This window comes from Narcine bancroftii, chromosome 2 (genome assembly GCF_036971445.1).
Source record: "Narcine bancroftii isolate sNarBan1 chromosome 2, sNarBan1.hap1, whole genome shotgun sequence".
Lineage (NCBI taxonomy): Eukaryota > Metazoa > Chordata > Chondrichthyes > Torpediniformes > Narcinidae > Narcine > Narcine bancroftii.
Window position 1 is genome coordinate 199,068,306 of NC_091470.1, and position 20,997 is coordinate 199,089,302.

Here is a 20,997-nt window from a genome sequence, read left to right on the forward strand (position 1 = left end):
GCTAATGGACAAGTCCAAAATGCATCCTTGAGATCAATGACACTAAACCATTGATTATGGGGGTTAATTTTACTCATGATGGTATAGGGGTTAGGTACAACCGGGTGACAGGCATGAATGAATTTGTTAGCTCCCTCAAGTCCTGTACTAGGCGGTAGGTGCCGTCTGGTTTTTGAACAGGTAAAATCGGGGTATTAAAGGGAGACAGACAGGGTTCGAGTATACCGTCCTGAATCAACTGGTCAATTACGGGCTGTAAACCTTTTCGGCCAGCCATCGGAATCGGGTACTGTTTCTGTTTAACAATTCGTTGAGAATCTTTTAAAGTGACTTGTAGCGGAGGAATATCGAGGATTCCTCTATTTCCCTTTCCTGCCCATACTCTTGGATTTATTAGTTTGCGATCTTCCTTGTTTAAAACATAGAATTGTACTCCAATGCCTGATTGTAGAGGTCGAGTACCGATAGCCAATTGGTCCTGTAAATCCCTTCCTAGCAAGCATACTCCGGCTTGGGGAAGTAATAGAAGATCCTCAATTATGATCTTATATCCCATTTGAATTCTGATTTCTCGCAATACCGGGACTGGAAAGTCTCGTCCTCCTACCCCAGAAACTGTAACTGTCCCTTCTATTTTCACCCCCTGGGGTTGGTGTAGAACGCTAGATCGGGCGGCTCCAGAATCGACCAAAAATGTCATCTTATTACTGTGGGGTCCTATGCATAAATTAACTAACGGTTCTCCTTGCAGCCCCACGGTATGTATTAATTGAGAACCGTGACCCCCCTATTCGTGATCAGCTTCCATCAGGGCATAGGAACGTGTGTCCATTGTTCGCAGTGGGCATTCCTTTTTAAAGTGCCCTTCCTTTTTACAATGAAAACAAATAAGGGGTCCTGTTTCCCAATCTTTCCCAAAATTTCTAGGGGGCATACGTCGTCCCCGGAATCCTCCTCTACTCCTCCACCTGCTGGGGTCTCCACCTCCCCACCCGTGGCTCCCCTCACCTCGTACAGAAGTTGGCCAGTAATCCCTATCTTTTTCGTGATGGTCAGCTACTATTCCTTTGACTGTTTGTAATAGAATTTTAGCTTTCCCTTTTTGTTTATCCTCTGCCCTCTGGACAAATGCTCTCTGAGCAATCTGCAGTAGCTGGGTAATTCCTTGCTCGTGCCAATTTTCTGTCTTTTGTAGCTTTCTTCTTATGTCTGGGGCTGAGTTGGTAACAAAACCCGTTAGAACCAATTGTTCCCCTGCTGGGGATTCTATGTCGAGACCCCCATATTGTTGAATTGCCGTGCGCAATCTATTGAGAAATGCAGAGGGGGTCTCCTCGGGACCTTGGGGAACCTCAAAGGCTTTTTTGAAGTTCTGTCCTTTGGGGACAGATTCCCTAATTCCTTTGATCAAATTAATCCTGTATTCCTCCATCAGTGTGCGGCCACCACTGGTATTTTTGTCCCAATTAGGTTTTGTGAGGGGGAATTTGACTTCTCCAGGGGTCGCCTCGTGTCCCCCTTGGTGTTCCTTATCCCATACTCTAATGCCTGCCTGTCGGATCATTCCCCGCTCATCTAAGGTAAACAGAGTCTTAAAGATGGATGTTAATTCCTCCCAAGTATACAGATTTGGTCCCAAAAATTGGTCTAACTGTTCGGCACATCCCTGGGGATCTTCTATCAGGGAGATTAATTCTTTCTTAAAATTACGTACTTCAGTGCTGGTCAGGGGCACATTTACGAACCCAAGACCTTCTCCCACGGGAACCTCCCGCAGGGGTCGCATCCAGCTGATTTCTGGTTTCTTAGATTTGTGTTCCTGTTCCCTGAGAAGTGAATCGCAGGGTTCTGCCACTTCTTCCTGAGGGATCTCACGCTGTTCTGAATTACAATGTTCTACCTCTACTGTCAACGGAGGTGGTAATCGAGCGCTTTGTGAGCGAGTCACCATACCACTCCGGTTCTCCTCTTTCTTCTCTAGTGGTGGGGGAGGAGGGGGAGGTGCAGAAGGGTAGGTCATAGGAGGGGAAGGAAAGATAGGAGCCGGCATAGGAGGAACATAAGGTGGAGGGAGGGAATGTAACACATCCCACCCCTGTGATTCAGGGACAAAAGGTTCCTCCTCTCTCTTATCCCTGAATTCTTTCTCATTCAAAACCAGTTGTTCAATGGGTCCCTTGAGCCAGCAGGCTGCATATTCCCTGCTCTCAACATTGTCTCTCTGGTTTTGATAGAGCCAGATGTTCAAAGCTTGACACATCCATTCATCCTCGGATCCGAACTTTGGCCAGTACACGGAGCTCCCTTTAACCGGGTATTTAACCCATTCAATACAACAATACCTGACCATTGTCAGTTTGTCTTTCCCACGGGTCTTTCCCGTGCCCCACTCAGATAACATCAACCCAAGCGGGCTGTACGTAGCTATCTGTGTTCACATCCTGAACCAGGACTCTCTTCCTTGCTACTCATTATTCCCATACTTATAAACAAGTAAAATTACTCTTACTGAGTTCCAGTAGCAATTCTCTAGCGCGCTTCCTTCCGTCGTTTGTTCTCAATGCCTCTTCTCGGATATCACTCGCTTCTTCCACTGACCAGCCACCCGTCGCCCGTGAGTCCAGCTGAATCAGCCGGGTGCACCTACTCTCGTCGTCGGGGCACTCTGTCAGTGGAGGGAGTGTGATCCCGGACGAGCCCCATTTGTTAGAAATTAAAGTACCTTTAAAGAAATTGCTCGAGACAAAAATTGAGAACAAAGAACATTTATTACAACAACAATGCAAAGTTGGGTGCTTCCCCTTACCCTGGGAATACACACACATACTGGGCTCACCCAACTTTTATACAGTCAATTTCAGTATCAGAGTGCCCTCCCCCTTACATTCTTCTGCCCCCTGGATGGGTTTGGCATAGGTAATCCTTCCTGCCTACGTGCAGTTTCAGTACACTTGGAGGACCAGGGGGTATCCTGTGGGTGTCCCATCATGTCATTGTCCTTATTCACACCTTCCTGATTCTCGGGGCTACAATCTCTTGGTATGCGGAGTTGACTCATTCTATCTAGGGTTGGCTAATTTCATATGTATAAATCTGTGTATGGTTAGCTAATTAGATATGTAAGGACTTGGTACTTCTGTCCAGGTCTAGGAGACCTTTATCTGATCCAGACTACCTCAACTTCCTACATTCTATTGTACCTTACTATTCCTTTTCTTAGTCTTATGGTGGCTCTTGTCACACAGAAGATTCTTATGTTAATCGTGCTGACTCTGCTTTCCTGCATCCTAACCCCAAGCTTATCCTGTTTGTACTGGTTACAGCCATTAACTGATGAATTTTAGTTTCTTCCATGTTCATAATTTTAGATCAATTTTCCCATCTCTCACAGCAGCACAAGGACAGCTTCTTCCCCTCCGCCATTAGATTCCTGAATGGAGAATGAATCACAGACACGGCCTCATTTTTCGTGCACTTTTTACAGTATCGTTGTAAGGTGGTTATAATATGAATGTTTGCCCCTTGATGCTGCACAAAACATCAAATTTCATGACTCGTTCATGACAATAGATCATGATGTCATGTGGAGTGACAATGGATCTGAACCCATTCAGCCCCTCCCCTGGCTGCAGTTTCCAGAGGCGCCGCCGAGCGCCGCTGCCGACGGAGGGCACCACCGCGGGGAGGCTGGGATTGGGGATTCCCCCTCCACCCCGGCAGCCTGAGAGCGCGAAGGAGGCGTCGGACGGTGAGAGCAGCGAGCTCCGATCTCGGGAAAGAAGGAGAGTGGAGGAGGAGAGGGGTAAATTTACCAGGGGACCGACGGTGGTGACAGTGATATACCCATCGGCGGCGGCGGTGCTGATCGGGGTGGAGGGAGCGGGAGGGTGGCAGAGCCCCTCCGCTATGGCGGCGCCCACCAACTGCCCGCGTTGGCACCGTGCCCGGATGTCGGGGGGACCCGGATGTTGGGGGGCTAGGCGACGGGAAACGGGGGGACTCCGATGTCCCCCCATTCATAAAAAAAGACACGCGGTCGGGCTTCACCACACGGTAACGGGGGGGGGGGGGCGGCGGGAAGGAGACGGCATCTCCCGGCTACCATTGCAATGATGGGGCGTCAGTGCCCGCTTCACCTGCTTCAAATCAAATCTGGTGCACTTTTTAAACTGGATTAAATCGCCTCATTGATTCTATTTCTGCCCCTTTTTATTCCAAGCCCACCCCTTTTCTCTGCATGTTGTGGTATTGCCCCGGTTCAACCATTGTGCTGCTCTGGGAGGTGGGGGGAAATCCTCAAAATATAGATAATTTATAAAACGTTAATGCTTAATTTTTCCTTCTCTTTCTCCCCAGTCCTATTTCTTAGTGAGTATTTAAGTGTCTTTTCTCCTCTCCGCGCTTTGCAGCTACTTTTCTCCCCAAGACAAAACTTTATCCAAAAGTTCCTCCCCCTCCCGTCATTGTTTTTGTTTTGTCGGTGACGTAATGACTCATGAGGGGGAGGCGGGACGTGGCTTCCTTACAGTCGGGGCCTCAGCCAATCAGGCGTGAGCTCAGGCTCTGGTGAGGCGGAGCATCAGCCAATCAGGAGTGAGCCCATGGCAGGGCTGACGGAGGCGGGACCTCAGCCTCAGCCAATCAGAGGCGAGCCCATGGCAGGCCTGGTTGAGGGCACAGAGTGGAGCTGCTCCATTACACGTGGTCCAGATTCAATTATGACAGAAATCGTGGAAGGAAAAGCAAAAGAGAGTCCCTCGCAGTCACGGAGTGTCCGTGGATTCACCTCCCGCGGCCCCACAGAGTCCAGTCCAATCCAAACTATTGGCCGCCCGAGCTCCAGATCTGAACCTCCGACACAGTCAGGAATCTCTCTTGCACCCTGCTTCAGATACCTAGTACAGGTGTACCCCGCTTTACGAAACTAGAGCGTTGCTGTGGAACCTTTCACAAACCAAAATGGCATAAAGTGAAAGTGATTACTATTGATTCCTATGGGGAAATGTTTTGAGGGTTCCCAGATCCAAAAAAAAACCATCAAATAATGCATAAAGCCAAAAATATCACTAACATATTAAAAGCAGAAACGACAGTGGTAGTGATAATTGTCTGTCAGGTTGGAGGCTGGTGACCAGTGGTGTGCCTCAAGGATCTGTATTGGGCCCATTGTTGTTCGTTATATACATTAATGATCTAGATGATGGGGTGGTAAATTGGATTAGTAAATATGCAGACGATACTAAGATAGGTGGAATAGTGGATAATGAAGAGGTTTTCAAGGATTGCAGAGGGATTTGGGCTGCTTAGAAAAGTGGGCTGAAAAATGGCAGATGGAATTTAATGCTGATAAGTGTGAGGTGCTTCATTTTGGTAAGAAGAATCAGAACAGGACATACGTGGTAAATGGGAGAGCATTGATGAATACAGAAGAGCAGAAAGATTTAGGAGTAACGGTACATCGTTCCCTGAAGGTAGAAACTCACGTGAATAGGGTGGTGAAGAAGGCTTTTAGTATGCTGCCTTTATCAATCATTGCATGGAATATAGGAGTTGGGAGGTGATGTTGAGATTGTATAAGACGTTGGTGCGGCCTAATTTTGGAGTTCTGGTCGCCTAATTATAGGAAGGATATAAACAGAGTGGAGAGAGTGCAGAGAAGGTTTACCAGAATGTTACCTGGGTTTAAGCATCTAGAGTATAGGGAGAGATTGGACAGATTAGGTCTTTATTCTTTGGAGCGTAGAAGGTTGAGAGGGGATTTGATAGAAGTATTTAAGATTATGAAAGGGATAGACAGAGTGGATGTGGATAGACTATTTCCGTTAAGAGGAGGAAAGATTAAAACAGGACATGAGTTAAGAATTAAGGGGCAGAGGTTTAGAGGTAACATGAGGGGGAACTTCTTTACTCAGAGAGTGGTAGCTGTGTGGAATGAGCTTCCAGGAGAAATAGTGGCGGCGGAGTCAATTGTATTATTTAAGAAAAGGTTGGACAGGTATATGGATGAGAAGAAGATGGAGGGTTATGGGTTATGGAAGATGGAGGTGGGACTAGAGAGGGGTGTTTGGTTCGGTGCAGACTAGAAGGGCCTAATGGCCTGTTTCCATGCTGTAAATTGTTATGTTATGTTATGTTACATGATAAATACACAGCGATAATGTATGTACAGTGTAGTTAGCTGAGTCTTCGGAAATTGGGGTGGTGGGACGTAGGAGAGATCCCTGATAATGACTCTGAAGAAGTTAAATTTGCTCACCCTCTCCACCTCTGATCGCCCAATGATCACCTCTGGTCTTTCCCTTCCTGAAGTTCATCTATGCGATATAAAGGATAATTTGACCTGCTGAGTTTCTCCAGCGTTGTGTTTTTAATTCAGCCACGGTGTTTACAGACGTTTGTGCCTTAAAACAAACTAGGATAAACAAACGCAAGGTGGGGCTCCCTTTTGAGTTAGAAGTAAAACATGAAAATCTGAAGGCTCTGCACTTGAAGTAAAAATACACAACGTGGAGAAACTCAGCAGGTCAAACAGTGTCCTTTATAGAGCAAACGTAAAGATACAGAACCGACATTTCAGGCTTGAGGCCTTCATCAAGGTACGGGAAAATGTCGACAGGCATCCAAACAAAAGAGTTGGGGGGGGAAGGGTGTTCGCAAAGGCTGGACATGATAGGTGGAGGAGGGAGGGGACAGCAGCGATCAAGGGGAGGAAGTTGGCTGGGTGAAGGGAAGGAGGAGAATTGGAAAGGGGGAAGAGGAGAGCAGGTTAGCTGAAATTGGAAAAGTCAATGTTAATGCCATCCGGTGCCCAGACGGAAAATCAGGTGTCGTTCCTCTAATTTGCGGGTGGTTTTGGCGGCACAGTACATAAGGCCATGTGAGCGTGGGAGTGGGACGCAGAACTGAAATGGTTGACTACTGGGAGGTCTCTGTCACTGATGTGGACAGAGCGAAGGGGCTCAGTGAAGTGATTTCCCAGTCTCTCCGATGTAGAGAAGGCCACAAAGGGAGCACCGGATGCAGCAAATCAGTCCTGTGGATACACGTGAAGCTTCATTTGAAAGGTCTATTTGTGGCCCCGGACCGAGGTGAGGGAGGAGGTGTGGGTAATATTTGACCTGCTGAGTTTTTCCAGCTTTGAGTTATCCCATTGTGCACTCTCACCTCAGCGCACTCCATACCAACATCCCCAGTGCAAGGACAGCCCAGGTTAAATCCGCTGTCCCAGGCTAGGTCTGGATAAAGCATCTGCACCACGTATGCCTCCAGTGGGTCCCTGCGAGCTCCAGGTGGAAGTTACAACTCTCTCTCTCCTCTCTCTCTCTCCAGCGGTGAGAGATTTTTCTGCTGATCCAGTGCCCCGCACCCACCGTGAGCCACAATGTCGGATGGAGAACCGGACGAGCCGTTGAGCCAGGGGACATTTCGCCAGCTCTGGGATTCGTGAGTCGCCTACTAGTGGGAAATGACGCGCCCTCGGTTCACTGGCCTTGCCTCCTTTACACACACAATGCCCTCCTTGGACTCTGATTGCAGGTCCTAGAACCACAGAACATTACAGCACAGGAATAGGCCCCTTCGGCCCTTCTAGTCTGTGCAGAGCTATTTTGCTGCCTCGCCCCACTGACCTGCACCCAGTCCAGAGCCCTCCATACCCCTCCCATGCATGTACCTGTCTAAATTCTTCTTAAATATTAGTTTGAGTCTGCATTCACCACTTCTGCTTATTCCACACTCCCATCACTCTCTATGTGAAGATCCTCCAAAACATTTCCTCTTTCACCCTTAAGCCACGTCCTCTGGTTTGTATCTCATCCGCCCTCAGTGGAAAAACCCTTTCACTGAAGTCCCAGCATCATCCTAGTCAATCTTCTCTGCACTCTTTCTATCTTATTGATAACTTTCCTGTAGTTCGGTGACCAAAACTGCACACAATGCAAGGCTTCCACATACTCCCCCACATATAAGTTTTTATAAATGTTAACAGGCAGCGCGGTTACAGGCCCTCCTGGCTCAGGAGCCCGTGCCACCCAATTGACCTAAACCCCCCCCCCCAGTACATTTTGAAACCAGAACCCCCAGGGTAAACCCATGCAGACATGCGGAGAACATACAAACTCCTTACAGTCAACGTGGAATTGAATCCGGATTGCTGTAACGGTTTGCACTAACCACTATGCCAGTTTTTGTGTTTGAGCCCACTGGGCGTCTTATTCCAACTGTGCTCACCCTCACGTCTGACAGCAGTCTTGCCGGAGAGGAAAGGTGGGGGGGGGGGGCGGGTTATGCCAGGGATCCTGAAGCTAGCGGGAGCCTCTGACTTCATTCAGGCTGGAGACCTGGGCTCCAGGACCCTGCCCCCTGCGGGCTGCGATGTGGAGTTCTGCCAGCAACAGCAACAATCGCATCGCTAAATCTGTCCTTGTCTGTCTTCCCCCCACCCCCCCACCCCCCCCCCCCACAGGATTCCAGAGCCCGAGCAGAGTCAGATGCCGATGTGGGTGAGTGTGGAAGGGGTGGCAGTACCCACGATGCCCAAGGCCTGTGTCCAGGGAACAGTGTCCCTGGGGATGAGGGGGGAGCATTGTCCAGAGCCTGTGTCCAGGAGGCCAGGGTTCGGGGCCTGTATCCAGAGACCGAGGCCTGTGACCCAGGAGGCCGGGGTTTGAGCCTGTGACTGGGAGATCGGGCTTCAGGCCTGTGTTCAGGAGACAAGGGTTCGGGGCCTATATCCAGAGACCGAGGCCTGTGACCCGGGAGGCCGGGGTTTGGGCCTGTGTTCGGGAGGCCGAGGTTTGGGCCTGTGTTCGGGAGGCCGGGGTTTGGGCCTGTGTTCGGGAGGCCGGGGTTTGGGCCTGTGTTCGGGAGGCCGGGGTTTGGGCCTGTGTTCGGGAGGCCGGGGTTTGGCCCTGTGTTTGGGAGGCCGGGGCTTGGCCCTGTGTTCGGGAGGCCGGGGTTTGGCCCTGTGTTCGGGAGGCCGGGGTTTGGGCCTGTGTTCGGGAGGCTGGGGTTTGGCTCTGTGTTCGGGAGGCCGGGGTTCGGGCCTGTGTTCGGGAGGCCGGGGTTCGGGGCCTGTGACACCGGGTTTCGGGGTTTATGTACGGGAGACGGGTTCGGGTCCTTTGTCTGGGACACCGGGGTTCGGGGTCTATGTTTGGGAGACCGGGGTTTGGGGCCTGTGTTCGGGAGAACTGGGTTCAGGGTCTAAGTCTGGGAGAACGGGTCTGGGAAACTGCATCCCTGGGGTTGAAGGGTTGCTGAAGCACAGGGCCTTGCCCAGGGTACCGGGACCCTGGCCAATGACTCCTCATCGTTCTGTACAGAGGGGCACGATAGCCTCTCGTTTTGACCTTGTTACGTTCCTCCCTCTTGTAGTCAGCCCTGGAAGACCCAAACTTCAATGATCAGTGGCTGAACCTGGAGAATTTCAACAACACTTTTCTGGAGAGATCCCTGATGCCCTCCTGCTCCCAGGCTGGACTGCCCACAGATTGCCCTGTTGCCCCAGCCTCCACGGTCCTTGCCACTACGGACTACCCGGGAGCCCATCACTTCGAGCTCCAATTCCACAAGTCCAGCACTGCCAAGTCTGTTACCTGCACGGTACGTAGCCCTGGGGCAACGACAGGCTGCATCACAGCCCTAACCCCGCAGCGACAGATGGGGTGGTGAGGGAGTCCAGCGCTGTGGGATGGGCATTGAGGGAGCCCTGCACTATGAGAAGAATGGTGAGGGAGCCCTGCACTGTGGGAGGGGCAGTGAGGGAGCTCCACACTGTGGGAGGGGCAGTGAGGGAGCTCCACAATGTGGGAGGGGCAGTGAGGGAGCTCTGCACCATGTGGTGGTGGTGAGGGAGCTCTGCGCCATGGGAGGGGCAGAGAGGGAGTTCTATGCTGTGGGAAGGGTGGTGAGGAAGCTCGGCACTCTGGGGGTACAGTGAGGGAGCTCCATGCTGTGGGAAGGATGGTATCTTGCTTCGATCAAAGTTATTTGTTAGCTGTGAAGCATTTTCAAATCACAAAGTCCTCAAGCTGTACAGCATAGAGAGAGGCCCTTCGGCCCAATTCTTCCCTGCTGACCAGATTGTCTGAGCTGAACCCATTTACCTATGTTTCACCTATATGTCTAAACATTTCTCATTCAAGTTTTCTTCAAAGTCACTACTTCCACAGCTTCCTCTGGGAGTGCGATCCACATATCCCTGTGTCAGAAAAAAGGAGTCTCTGAGCCTCCTTTTGGATTGTTCCTCTCTTCAAATCTTGTTTAGACTCCCCTACCCTGGAGTAAGGATGTGATAGTTGACCTCAGTGCCCCAAACAATCTTATACACATCTAATATCTACCTTCAGCCACCCAAGGAGGCCCAGTCTCTTCCTCGTCACTTCTTCCCACCACCCCCCCCCCCCCCCCGCAAGTCCTCGTCAATGGTTTCAACAGGACAGGGAGTGGAAGGAACTGAAGAGATTTAAATCACCCCGTTTGACATCCTGATGCCCCTTTTCGTCAGCGCCAGCAAACGTGCTTGGCAGGCGAGCGCGATCCGTCAGAGAACGCTGCAGGAGGGCGGGCGGTTGTGGGGGGGGCACCTCCTGGTTCTCCTTACCTGAAGCACCGCATGCGTTTATGTCCTCCTCTTCCCATGATTCACAGCTGTGAGAGCTGTTACCCTTTCCGGGAGCAGAGAGGCAGTCAGGTGGGCATGACTGGACATGTTGACTTCAGTGTCTCCTCCCCTCTGGCCCTGCCTCATCCTGCAGTGACTCACTCACAGGCCTTATCTGCATGTGACTGACCTCCCAAATATCCTGTCTCTCTCTCCACCCCCCTCCCATTCACCCAACCTGTGCCATGGACTGCTGAGCTGCTCCTGCCCTCTCCATCTGACTGACAGCAGCTCACACCCCCCCCACTGCGCTCCCACAGCCTCATCGACTGCACAGAGCCCAGTCCAAACCATCGGCAACCCGACCTCCGATGTGATCAGGAAGTCTCCAGGGTCCTTGGCTCCTATACCTGGTCCCCCATCAGACAGCCTCAAGCAATACACGGCCTGGTTTGAATCCCTCAACCGCAGTCGCCTGCAGCCTGCGCGGGTTCCTCACCTCGAGTTCCCAACAGCCCCGCTGCCTGTGTGTTCCTCAGCCTCCGAGACCCCTCTCTGGTCCGCCGCTGTGGTCACCATCTTGTGGATCATCTCTGCTTCTCCTCCTCAGGTTGGGGGGGGGTGGGATTGTTCTCGCTGTTTTCTGGTGCCCTGCACCAGTCCTCCACTTCCCCGGAGTCTGCAACCCCCTCGTGGCCGCTGCCTTTCACAGGCGCCGCCATCTTGGGCGCAGACCCCACGGTTGGTGGATTTTTCAATCAAATCACTGCCGGCTCCATTTTCGGCCGATGGCAGTCGGACTGGGTGGATGGACACCGCGGGGAGCACTGTGTCTCCGCTCCCTGTGTCTCTGCGCCGCGTTTACACACAAGACAGGTGGTTTGCATGGAGGACGCGGTCCAGTCCAGCTCAACTGGAGGTAGACGGGATGTTCCATGAAACCAGGACACAGTTCACACCACTCTGGGGCAAATAGGCCACAGGTGAGGGTGTGGTCGGGTACTCAGTGCAGTGAGCGTCTCGCTTCTTGCAGCTTCCATTATGCAAAATACCCTAATAATATGAATATAATTGTAACAATAAGTAAATAATAAAATAAAATAAATCATCAATAGCGCAAAAACTGGGATTCGTCGGTGGTGCAGGTGGACTTTTATTCTTGTAGTAGTGCTGTGGTTCGGGCAATGGGGCAAGTTCCCACAGGTGCCAGCTGTTGAATTGGGTGCCATGGTTAGTGCAGTGTGTGAACAAGTGTGTTACAGCTCCAGCGATTGGGTCCGGGGTTTGAATCCCACGCTGTCTGTAAGGAGTCAATCTGCGCGAGTTACCTCCGATTGAGACCAGGGTTCGAATCCCACGCTGTCTGTATGTTCTCCCTGTGTCTGCGCGAGTTACCTCCAATCGAGTCCTGTCTGTATGTTCTCCCCGTGTCTGCGCAGATTACCACCAATCGAGTCCAGGGTTCGAATCCCGCTCAGTCTGTATGTTCTTCCTGTGTCTGCACAGATTACCACCATTCGAGTCCAGGGTTCAAATCCCACTCTGTCTGTATGTTCTTCATGTGTCTGCACAGATTACCACCAATCGAGTCCGGGGTTCGAATCCCGTTCTATCTGTATGTTCTCCCCGTGTCTGCATAGATTACCACCAATTGAGTCCAGGGTTCGAATCCCACTCTGTCTGTATGTTCTCCCTATATCTGCACGAGTTACCTCCATTCGAGTCCTCTCTGTGTGTTCTCCCCATGTCTGCGCAGGTTACCTCCAATCAAGACTAGGATACGAATCCCGTGCTGTCTGTAAGAAGTTTTTACGTTCTCCCTGTGTCGCTAAAATAAATTAAATTTATTTTTTTCTTTAATAATAATAAATTAAATTTAAGTTTACATTTTTTTAAATTCAAGAAAGTGGAGGAGGGCAGGTGAGAAATGTGGAATGGGGGGTGTGTGAGAGAGAGAGAGGGCGGTGAGTAAAAGGAGAGGGGGCAGGGGAAGGGGTGTGAGTGAGAGGGCGGGGGTTGAAGGAGAGGGGGCGGAGGGACGGGGCAGAGGAAGCTCCGGCAGAAGGAGAGGCGATTAACACTTCAGACCACGCTGGAAATGGTAATGCGGTTGAGGGAAGTTTCAGAAGCAGATACGCAGAAGGGGGGGGGGGGGTGGTTGGAGGAAGAGGCAAGGAGATGGAGGGAGTAAAGCACAAATGCTGACCTGCTCCTGGTGGTCCGATAATGATTTTGGAAATGACGAGGGAGAAGGGACTCAGAAGTCGAGGCTGGAGATTAGCAAGGATCCTGCCGGGGGAGATGAGAGCCCATGCATGGTATTATCAGGATCAGTAGAAGATTGGCTGGCTGGCAGAAGTTAAAGAAAGGGGGGGGGGGGGGGGCCCTGACTGGCTGCTGGCGACTAGTAATATTCCGCAAGGGTCTGTGTTGGGCCCATTGCGGTAAGTTCTGGAGCGTTGTCAGAGCTAGGTGAGAAACTGGGACCGTGTCAGATTGTCCAGGTCACGCTGATGTAATCCGAGAAATTGTGTTGTCGGGGTGGGGACCCCTGTTTATGGCTCCTGTTGGTTCACCTCCCACCCCCCCACCCTTCTCACCCATCTTCTCTCCCCGCAGTACTCACCCATCCTGAACAAGCTCTTCTGCCAGCTGGCCAAGACCTGCCCCATCCAGATCAGGGTGAGTTTGTTGCCCCCGCCGGGCTCCCTGCTCCGTGCCACTGCCGTCTACAAGAAATCGGAGCACGTGGCCGAGGTGGTGAAGAGGTGCCCCCACCACGAACGCAGCTCGGAGAATGACGGTGAGGTTCCACACCAGAGACCTCCCCCACCCCCCACCCGACCCCATCCCACTGCACACTGGCTGCAGGGCTTTTGTGGATCGCGTGCATACTTAAGGGATCTGGCAGCCGTGGTTTGCTACCAATTTTCAGAGGTCTGGGTGTACACTATCGATCATGGGTAGAAATTGACACCCCCCCCCCCCACCCTTATTTTTGTCCCCTACTGCCCACCCATAGTACTACAGCACAGTACAGGTCCTTCATCCCTTGTTGTGCCCACCCATATATTCCAACTATAAAAAGTACTTAACCCTCTCTCATCCATGTGCCTGTCTAAGAGTCTCTTAAATGTCCCCAATGTTTCAGCCTCCACCACCCTTGGCGATATCTTCCAGGCCCCCACAAATCTCTGCTTAAAAATGCTTACCCCTGATGCCTCCCCGAAACTTCCATCCCTTCATTTTGTACACCTGTCCTCTGGTGTTTGCTATTCCTGCCCTGGGAACCAGGTGTTGGCCGTCCATCCTCTCTACGCCTCATAATTCTGTAGACCTCTATTAAATCTCCTCTCATCCTTGTACACTCCAAAGAGAAAAGTCTCAGCTTGCTAACCTTGTTCCACAAGACTTATTTCCTATCCGAGCTCCCAAATCCCTGCCCATCCAAGCTCCCGATGCCCGACCACCCGCCCATCCAAGCCCCTGAAGCCCCAACCACCTACCCATCTGAGGTCTCAGGGTCATGTAGAGACGCGGTGCAGAACCTCCCACCGAATCCACACTGACTGCAGCCCAATTCTTGACATTACTCTGCCACCTCGCTCGTGAACCGTGATGTACCATCCTGCACATACAAAGAGATGTGAGTGCTGGGGGGTTGGAGGGTGGGGAGCAGAGAACACACGAATGCCACACAGTCAGGATCAAATCTGTGTCACTGCTCCACTGTGAAACACTGTGATTATAGTAAAAGCACAGAGAAACGCTGTGGAACTCTGCTGGTCTCAGGAGGTGACGGTACATTTACCGACGTTTCGGGCCTGAGCCCTTCTTCAGGAAATAAACAGAATGAGCCTGAAGCAGGAAATCTTAGGCATTGCTGGCTGGAGGAGGAACCCAGACCCACAAAAGTTTGACGCAACGCCTTTACAGCGCCAGCGATCGGGACCGTGTTTCAGATCCTGCCTGTCTGTAAGGAGTTTGTACATTCTCCCCATGTCTGCGTGGGCTTTATTCAGGGGTCTGGTTTCCTCACACCATTCGAAACGTACCAGGAGTGTAGATTAATTGGACGGCACAGGCTTGTGTGCCAAAATGGCCTGTTACCATGCTGTATGCCTAAATTTGAGTGGATATGTTAAGGGACAAGGTCAAGATTTTATCATATTTGTGCGAAAGGAGATGGAAGGGAGATTCCACTGCTCCACTGTGGCGCCTGAGTCTAGGGTGCTGGGATCTACGCTTCCCTCCTGCAGGCAAGGACGTTGGTGCGGCTCGAGTGCGTGGCCTCTGGTGAGGGCAGAGCGTATGACTGAACCACCTTCCCCACCCCCAGCAGGGGCAGCACCTCCCAGCCACCTGATCCGAGTGGAGGGGAATGGCCAGGCCAGGTACATGGAGGACAGCCACAGCAAGCGGCAGAGCGTGGTGGTGCCGTATGAGGTGCCGCAGGTGAGGGTGTGCCTGAGAATGCGCTCCCGATGGGGTACCGGGGAAGGGGCATGGCCCGCAACCCACACCCGGCGGGGTACCAGAGGGGCATGGCCCACAATCAACACCTGGCGGGGTACCTGAGAAGGTTCATGACCTCGCCCGACGGGGGCTCTCGGGTAGGTGCTGGGGGCCAGTCCACATCCTCTCGGCCCAGTGTTCCTGCTGGATGCCTCTGCCTGTCCCAGAAAGCCAGGTTCCTATATCTCCGCTAAGAAGACTCCCCCCCCCCCCCCGCCCCACCCCCTCGGGAATCCCTGTCACAGCACATGTGGGTGTGACTCCCAAACCAGGGAGTGAGTGTTTCCTTGCCAGACACTGGTCTGTCCATGACTACTGGGAAGGATGGGGGCCTCTGAGACCCCCCACCTCCAGCCCCATCTTGCAGAGGCCTGGCCGACCCATGGTCGGAGGGGGGGGGGTGCTGCGTGGGCAGGGTTCGCTGGGTGAGCATGCAGGGCTCCCATGGTCACTGACCGCTGTGTTCCCTGTGCAGGTGGGCTCAGACTGCACCACGGTGCTCTACAACTTCATGTGCAACAGCAGCTGTATGGGGGGCATGAACCGGAGGCCCATTGTCTCAATCATCACCTTGGAAGGCCCCGAGTGAGTCCACAGCACCTCCCTCACCATCGTTCCGCCCCTCCCCCATCAGCCTGGATGCCCCAGAGTGAATCCTACCCCCACCCCACCATTGCCACAAACCACATCGCCAGGATGTTGCCCAACACTGCTACCAGACCCAGAGGCCTCTTTATCTCCCCTTGATCTCCCCCTCTCCTCCCACTCCTTCCCCCTTTCTATCCCCACTTTTCCTTCTCTCCACATCTCCCCACTCCTCCTCTTTCTCACCCTCTCCCTCCCACCCCCTCTTTCACTGCCTCTCTCTTCCCCTCTCCCCTCTCTATATCTTCTCATCTCTCTATATGGTCTTGTCACCCTCTAACCACTCTCTCCACCTTTCTCACTCTACCTCCTTCTCTCCCTCTACCCCCTCTCCTTCTCTCCCTGTTCTCTCTTTTTCCCTCTCTCTCTCTCTCTCTACCACTCTCAATCCTTCTCTTCCTGCCCACAACCAAGGCTCAAGTCTCAGAGCTCCCCCACACCCACGGTCCCAACCTCGGAACTCCCCACACAAGCACCTCCCAGCCTCAGAGCTCCCCACACACCCACCCATCATCCCAGCTTTAGAGCTCTCCCATGTTCCACTGCGACTCCCCGTTTGCTGGCATACTGCCCTCCCCAGCCCTGTCTGAGGACTAACCTGCATCCTCCCTGTACACCCCCCCCCCCCCCAGCGGACAACTACTGGGCCGTCAGTGTTTTGAGGTGCGAGTGTGTGCCTGTCCTGGCCGTGACCGCAAGGGCGAGGAGGAGAACCTGCGGAAGCAGGAGGCACTGGAGAAGGGCGGCCTGGCAACCAAGCGCAGTGAGTGTGTGCAGGGTGGTGGGACAGGCAGGAGAGGGTGGTCCCGGTGCAGTGAGTGGCCAGGGAGTGGAGGTTGAGTGGTCCTGGTGCAGTGATTGACCAAGGGGTTGTGAGGGAAGGGGAGGGAATGTAAGGGAGAAGGGGGTCCCAGGTTATGGCACACTGGCTGTGCCAGGGGTGCGGAGAGGATGAGAGGGGGTATCCAAGCCCCTTGACGTGGAAGGGATGTGAGGGAAGCTGGTGGGGGAGGGTGTTCCAGTTTGGAGTGACCTGGCTGATTGGGGTCCCGGCTAGGTGAGATGAGGGCAGAGGGGGTCGTGGGGGGGGGGGGTAGAACATGAGGGAGGGTGGTCCTGGAGCAATGAGTGGGGGACTGGGGAGGGGAAATGAGGGGGGGGTGTCCGAGTCCATGGGAGATGAGGGGAGGGGTTGGTCCTGGCTCGGTGAGGGACCCCAGGAGTTGGGGGGGGGGTGCAATCTCTACTCAGAGTGACCTGGCCATGGAGAGGGGGGGGAGACGTCTCAGTGAGTGACCCTGGGATTGAGGGTTCCCAGCCCAGTATGTAAACCTCAGGTCTGAGGAGTTTATTGGGGTCCGAGGCCGAGACTCAACTCTCTCAATCCCCCTCTGTTCCATCTCCAGCCATCCAGGAGGTTTCTCAGCCACATGACCCGCCTGCCCCCAGCAAGAAAAAGCTGGCATCGGACAACGAGATCTTCACCTTGCAGGTGAGTGGGGTCCATACCAACACTAACAGGGTTAAGTGGGGGTGTTATGGTGTGGTTTGTGGAACAGCAGAGAGGCTGAGTGGACTCTCTCCCCACCCCCCCTCACTAGCCTGACGGCACTGCTCAGCGATGGGGCCTGTAGGTCCTGGGCGATTGGCCCACTGACCTGTCACTCAGGAAGAGGGAGCGCTAACCGGGACCATTGCATTTGCCACAGGTGAAGGGGCGTGAGCGCTACGAGATGCTGAAGAAGATCCTGGAGGCGCTAGAGGTGTCTGACCTGGTCCCTGGCAATGTGGTGGAGGCCTACCGACAGCAGCAGTGAGTAGGGGGCGGGGGGGTGTTCGACCTGGTCCCCAGCAACGTGGTGGAGGCCTACAGGCACCAGCAGAGAATGGGGGGGTGTGAGGCGTCAAAGGGCCAGGTGGTGGGAGGTGTGGTGGAAGCCTACAGAAGGCAGCAGTAAATGGAGGGGGGTCTGGGCACGGGTGGGATGGGTCAGGCCAGGGAGGGAAGGTGGGGGATGAACATGGGGTTGTATGGGGGAAGGGGGATTACTGGGGGGTGGTATGGGGCAAGGGGATTACTGGGGGATGGTATGGGGAGGGGATTACTGGGGAGGGGATGTATTAGGGAGTGGTATAGGAAGGGGGGATTACTGAGGGATGGTATGAGCAGGGGATTACTGGGGGATGGTATGAGCAGGGGATTACTGGGGGATGGTATGGGGAAGGGAATTACTGGAGGAGAGGATATACTGGACTGGGGGTGGTGTGTGCGCTGTGAATCAGGTTGCAGGATCAAGGGGCCTGATGGCACCAATTCTATCTGCCTGCCCCCAGGCGCCCCAAGGCTGCCCAGAAGAAGAAAGGGAGCGCCGAGATGAAGAAAGGAAAGAAGTTGCTGGTGAAGGGGGAGATGGACTCAGACTGACCCACCCCCCACCACCCCCCCCCCCAATCCTACTGGTCTCGGCCAGTGTCACATGAAACTGCCATGCTTTCTCCACCTTTCAAAGACTCCCCGCTCTGCCACCTCGAGTGTGGGTGGCCCTGAGTGGGCCAACCTGCACCACGCCTGAGGTTAAACTCTGATCATTCCAGGGGGGGAGAGAGCTCCCCCTCTCCCTGCCCTTGCTCGGGGAATGTCCAGGCCCCACACTGCTCCAGGAGTGGGTGTTGAATCTCAGTTCTCTCCCCCACCCCCACACCCTGAGACTGAGGTCATTCTGAATTTCACATCATGGCTGCATGACATTTCAGTCTCCTGTCGCCCAAGAGTCTCCTCACCGTTCCCCGCCCTGACAATCTCCTGGTTCATCCCTGCTGTGGCCTCTCCTTTCATCCCTCCCTTCCCCCACCACCTCTCTCTCTCTCCACCTTTCTTCCCTTCTCCACCTCTCTCCCCTTTCCAGTTCTCCCCTTCCTCTTCCCCTCTCTCCCTCTCCATTTCTCTCTCCCCATTTTCCCCTACCCCACTCTCTCTCTCTCTCTCTCTCTCTCTCTCTCTCTCCTTCCCCCACCCCCCCCCCCCCCCCCCACCTGCCCTGTCAGCCAGGACTGAATGTATAGTGCTGAGGGAGGGCTTCACTGCCAGAGAAACCTTAGACAAGCCCTTGTTCCTTCCACGCCCTGCACCTCACCGACCCCAGGAATCCAGGGCCTCCCTCGTCGGCTCCAGCAGGGACCCCTCTGACTGCAAGGAGCTCTTCCTCAAAGGACTGAGCTTCCCCCCACGCCCCTCTACACATTTCCAGTGTCCCTCCTGAGACCCAGTCACAGAACTACCCCACCTCACCCTCCATCTTGTGTCAGACCCTTCCTCCAGCAGTGCTGACTAGAACTGCCTGCAGCCATTACACCACTGCCCAGCACCATTGTGCACGCACTCTCTCTCTCCCCCTCTCCTTCCCCAACCTTCTCCCTCCCCATCCTTCTCTCTCCCTCCCCATCCCTCTCCTCTCTCCCTCCCCATCCCCCTCTCTCTCCTTCCCCATCTCACTCCCTCTCCATCCCTCTCCTTGTATACTGTGTATATGTAGTCACAGCGAGTCTGGTTGAACTGCTTTGTTTGAATCGGCACGCACTTAAGTACCCGCTCCCAGCTTTGCAGGGCGGAAGTGGTGTCGGCTTCCAGGCCAAGATCTGCCCTGCGTTCAGAGTCCTCCCATTCCCGTGTGGGCAAGCCGATACCTTCGCCCCACACACAATCTCTCCATCCCCCCTCTCATCTACCTCTTACCCTCCATCTACCCCCCTCTCCTTCTCTCCCATGTTCTCTCTCTCTACCCCACTCTATCTACCACTCACATTCTCCCTCTCACCCTATGCCAAAATATCCCTCTGCATTCTCTGATTCCCATTGTCCAGTGGTAGCCCCCAACAGGAGACTGAGGACTGCCGTCGATGTTTCCCAACAGCAGGCGGTTTAATGGTGTTGACCGTAGCAGGACTACGAGCCACCTCTCTTACCCCACAGCCCTTCCACCAGGCCAGTGATGAATCACATTCTCTTCTGGATTCCTGGCTCCACCTCACTCCCAAGGAAGAAGAACAATGCTGCTTTCCATCACTGATTTGAACCACTTCTGCCCCAGAATCCATTTACTGATACCCGAGGAGGGGATCTCGCCCTGCCCAAGATTGGTCGGGATGGGGCTGGAGTGGGAGGAGGAGGCATCCGGCCCATCCTGACTGTCCCCCACCTCGCCGGCTCCAGGGAGATGGGCAGGATCTAATCTCGTCTCCCCCGCACCCAGGCCCGACCAGCTAGCAATGGGAGGAGGAACGAGGAATAAGCCATCTCCTCTGTCAGCTTGCTGACACCCACCTTGTCCCCCTCCTTCCCCCCCCCCCCCCCCATTATCGTCCACTCACTCCCCCTCCCATATAAGGCATCATCTCCTCCCATCTCAAGGCTTCATTAACTGACAGCCCATTATTTTTTACGATGTTTTTCTTTCAGGAAGAGGGGTGGGATTGCTGGGGTAAGGTCCCATCTCCCCCCCAACACTAATATTGTTTTTCGATTGTAATCCTTGTCTGGCTGACCCATCTGACGGAGGGGTTAGCCAATCACTAGAGCCCCTGGGTAGAGCTCCCTCTCCCTCGGACTTGGGTGGGGATGGGGGAGTGGAAGGCCAACCCATGTGGCGGGACTAAGGGATGGGAGAGGGTCATCCTGCCATAGACCCTCCTCCCATCTCCTCCTCGGTCCTTCTGAGCTTCCGAGATCTCTCCCGAGGTTCTCCCAGAGCAGATTTCGAGCCTGGGGCCATTTTTATTTGGTGTTATGAAACGTAAAATGCTGATGTCCCCCCACTTGCACCCTCCACCCAGACCCTGCTGTCAGCCTCTGTTACTAAAGAACTGTTTTTGTATTCAAACAATAAAAATAATTTTCCTTCTCGTTATGGTCAGTGAAATTCTTTGGCACGCTCAAGATTGTCATGGGAATCAGATTTTCCAAGCTCTTGCAGGAGCAAAGAACAATTTTAATTCACTATTTTTAGGCCACCCAGAAGAATAAAATTTCCCTGAGGTGAGAAAGTTGACAGAATGAGGAATACAGAGTCCTAGTTAGTTTAAAGTGAATGTGGACCTTTATAAATTCAAACTGCCGTGTAAAATGGGGTTAACTGGGCAACTTGCACAGTTAGTGCCCCAGTTATGCGGCAGTTTAAAGGGTCCTACTGGGTGAACCACATCGGAACCCAATTGGGTCCCAGACCTAGCTCAGAGGT

The 20,997-nt window shown here is 53.4% G+C and overlaps 1 protein-coding gene across 4 annotated transcripts; it reads left to right on the forward strand.

The window, feature by feature from the left end:
* The first annotated feature begins 3,643 nt into the window (after positions 1 to 3,643).
* tp53 (tumor protein p53) lies at positions 3,644 to 20,667 on the forward strand. 4 transcript variants are annotated; one of them, XM_069920026.1, is made up of 11 exons: positions 3,644 to 3,748; positions 7,330 to 7,443; positions 8,465 to 8,501; positions 9,376 to 9,603; positions 13,223 to 13,406; positions 14,943 to 15,058; positions 15,594 to 15,703; positions 16,396 to 16,526; positions 17,170 to 17,255; positions 17,473 to 17,576; positions 18,098 to 20,667. In XM_069920026.1, the coding sequence occupies exons 2-11, from the start codon at positions 7,382 to 7,384 to the stop codon at positions 18,186 to 18,188; spliced, it is 1,149 nt and encodes a 382-aa protein (XP_069776127.1). In that variant the 5' UTR covers positions 3,644 to 3,748; positions 7,330 to 7,381; the 3' UTR covers positions 18,189 to 20,667. The 4 variants fall into 4 exon arrangements, with proteins under 4 accessions (XP_069776127.1, XP_069776129.1, XP_069776128.1 ...); XM_069920028.1 differs by having other exon boundaries at positions 14,946 to 15,058; XM_069920027.1 differs by lacking the exon at positions 3,644 to 3,748 and adding an exon at positions 4,733 to 4,904.
* The last annotated feature ends 330 nt before the right edge of the window (positions 20,668 to 20,997 follow it).

Bases quoted from the DNA above. Each gene is read 5' to 3' on its own strand.
- tp53 (XM_069920026.1), top strand. From the start codon at position 7,382: ATGTCGGATGGAGAACCGGACGAGCCGTTGAGCCAGGGGACATTTCGC. The intron at 9,604-13,222 runs GTACGTAGCCCT...CTCTCCCCGCAG, and splicing joins CCAAGTCTGTTACCTGCACG to TACTCACCCATCCTGAACAA. The intron at 13,407-14,942 runs GTGAGGTTCCAC...CCCCACCCCCAG, and splicing joins ACGCAGCTCGGAGAATGACG to CAGGGGCAGCACCTCCCAGC.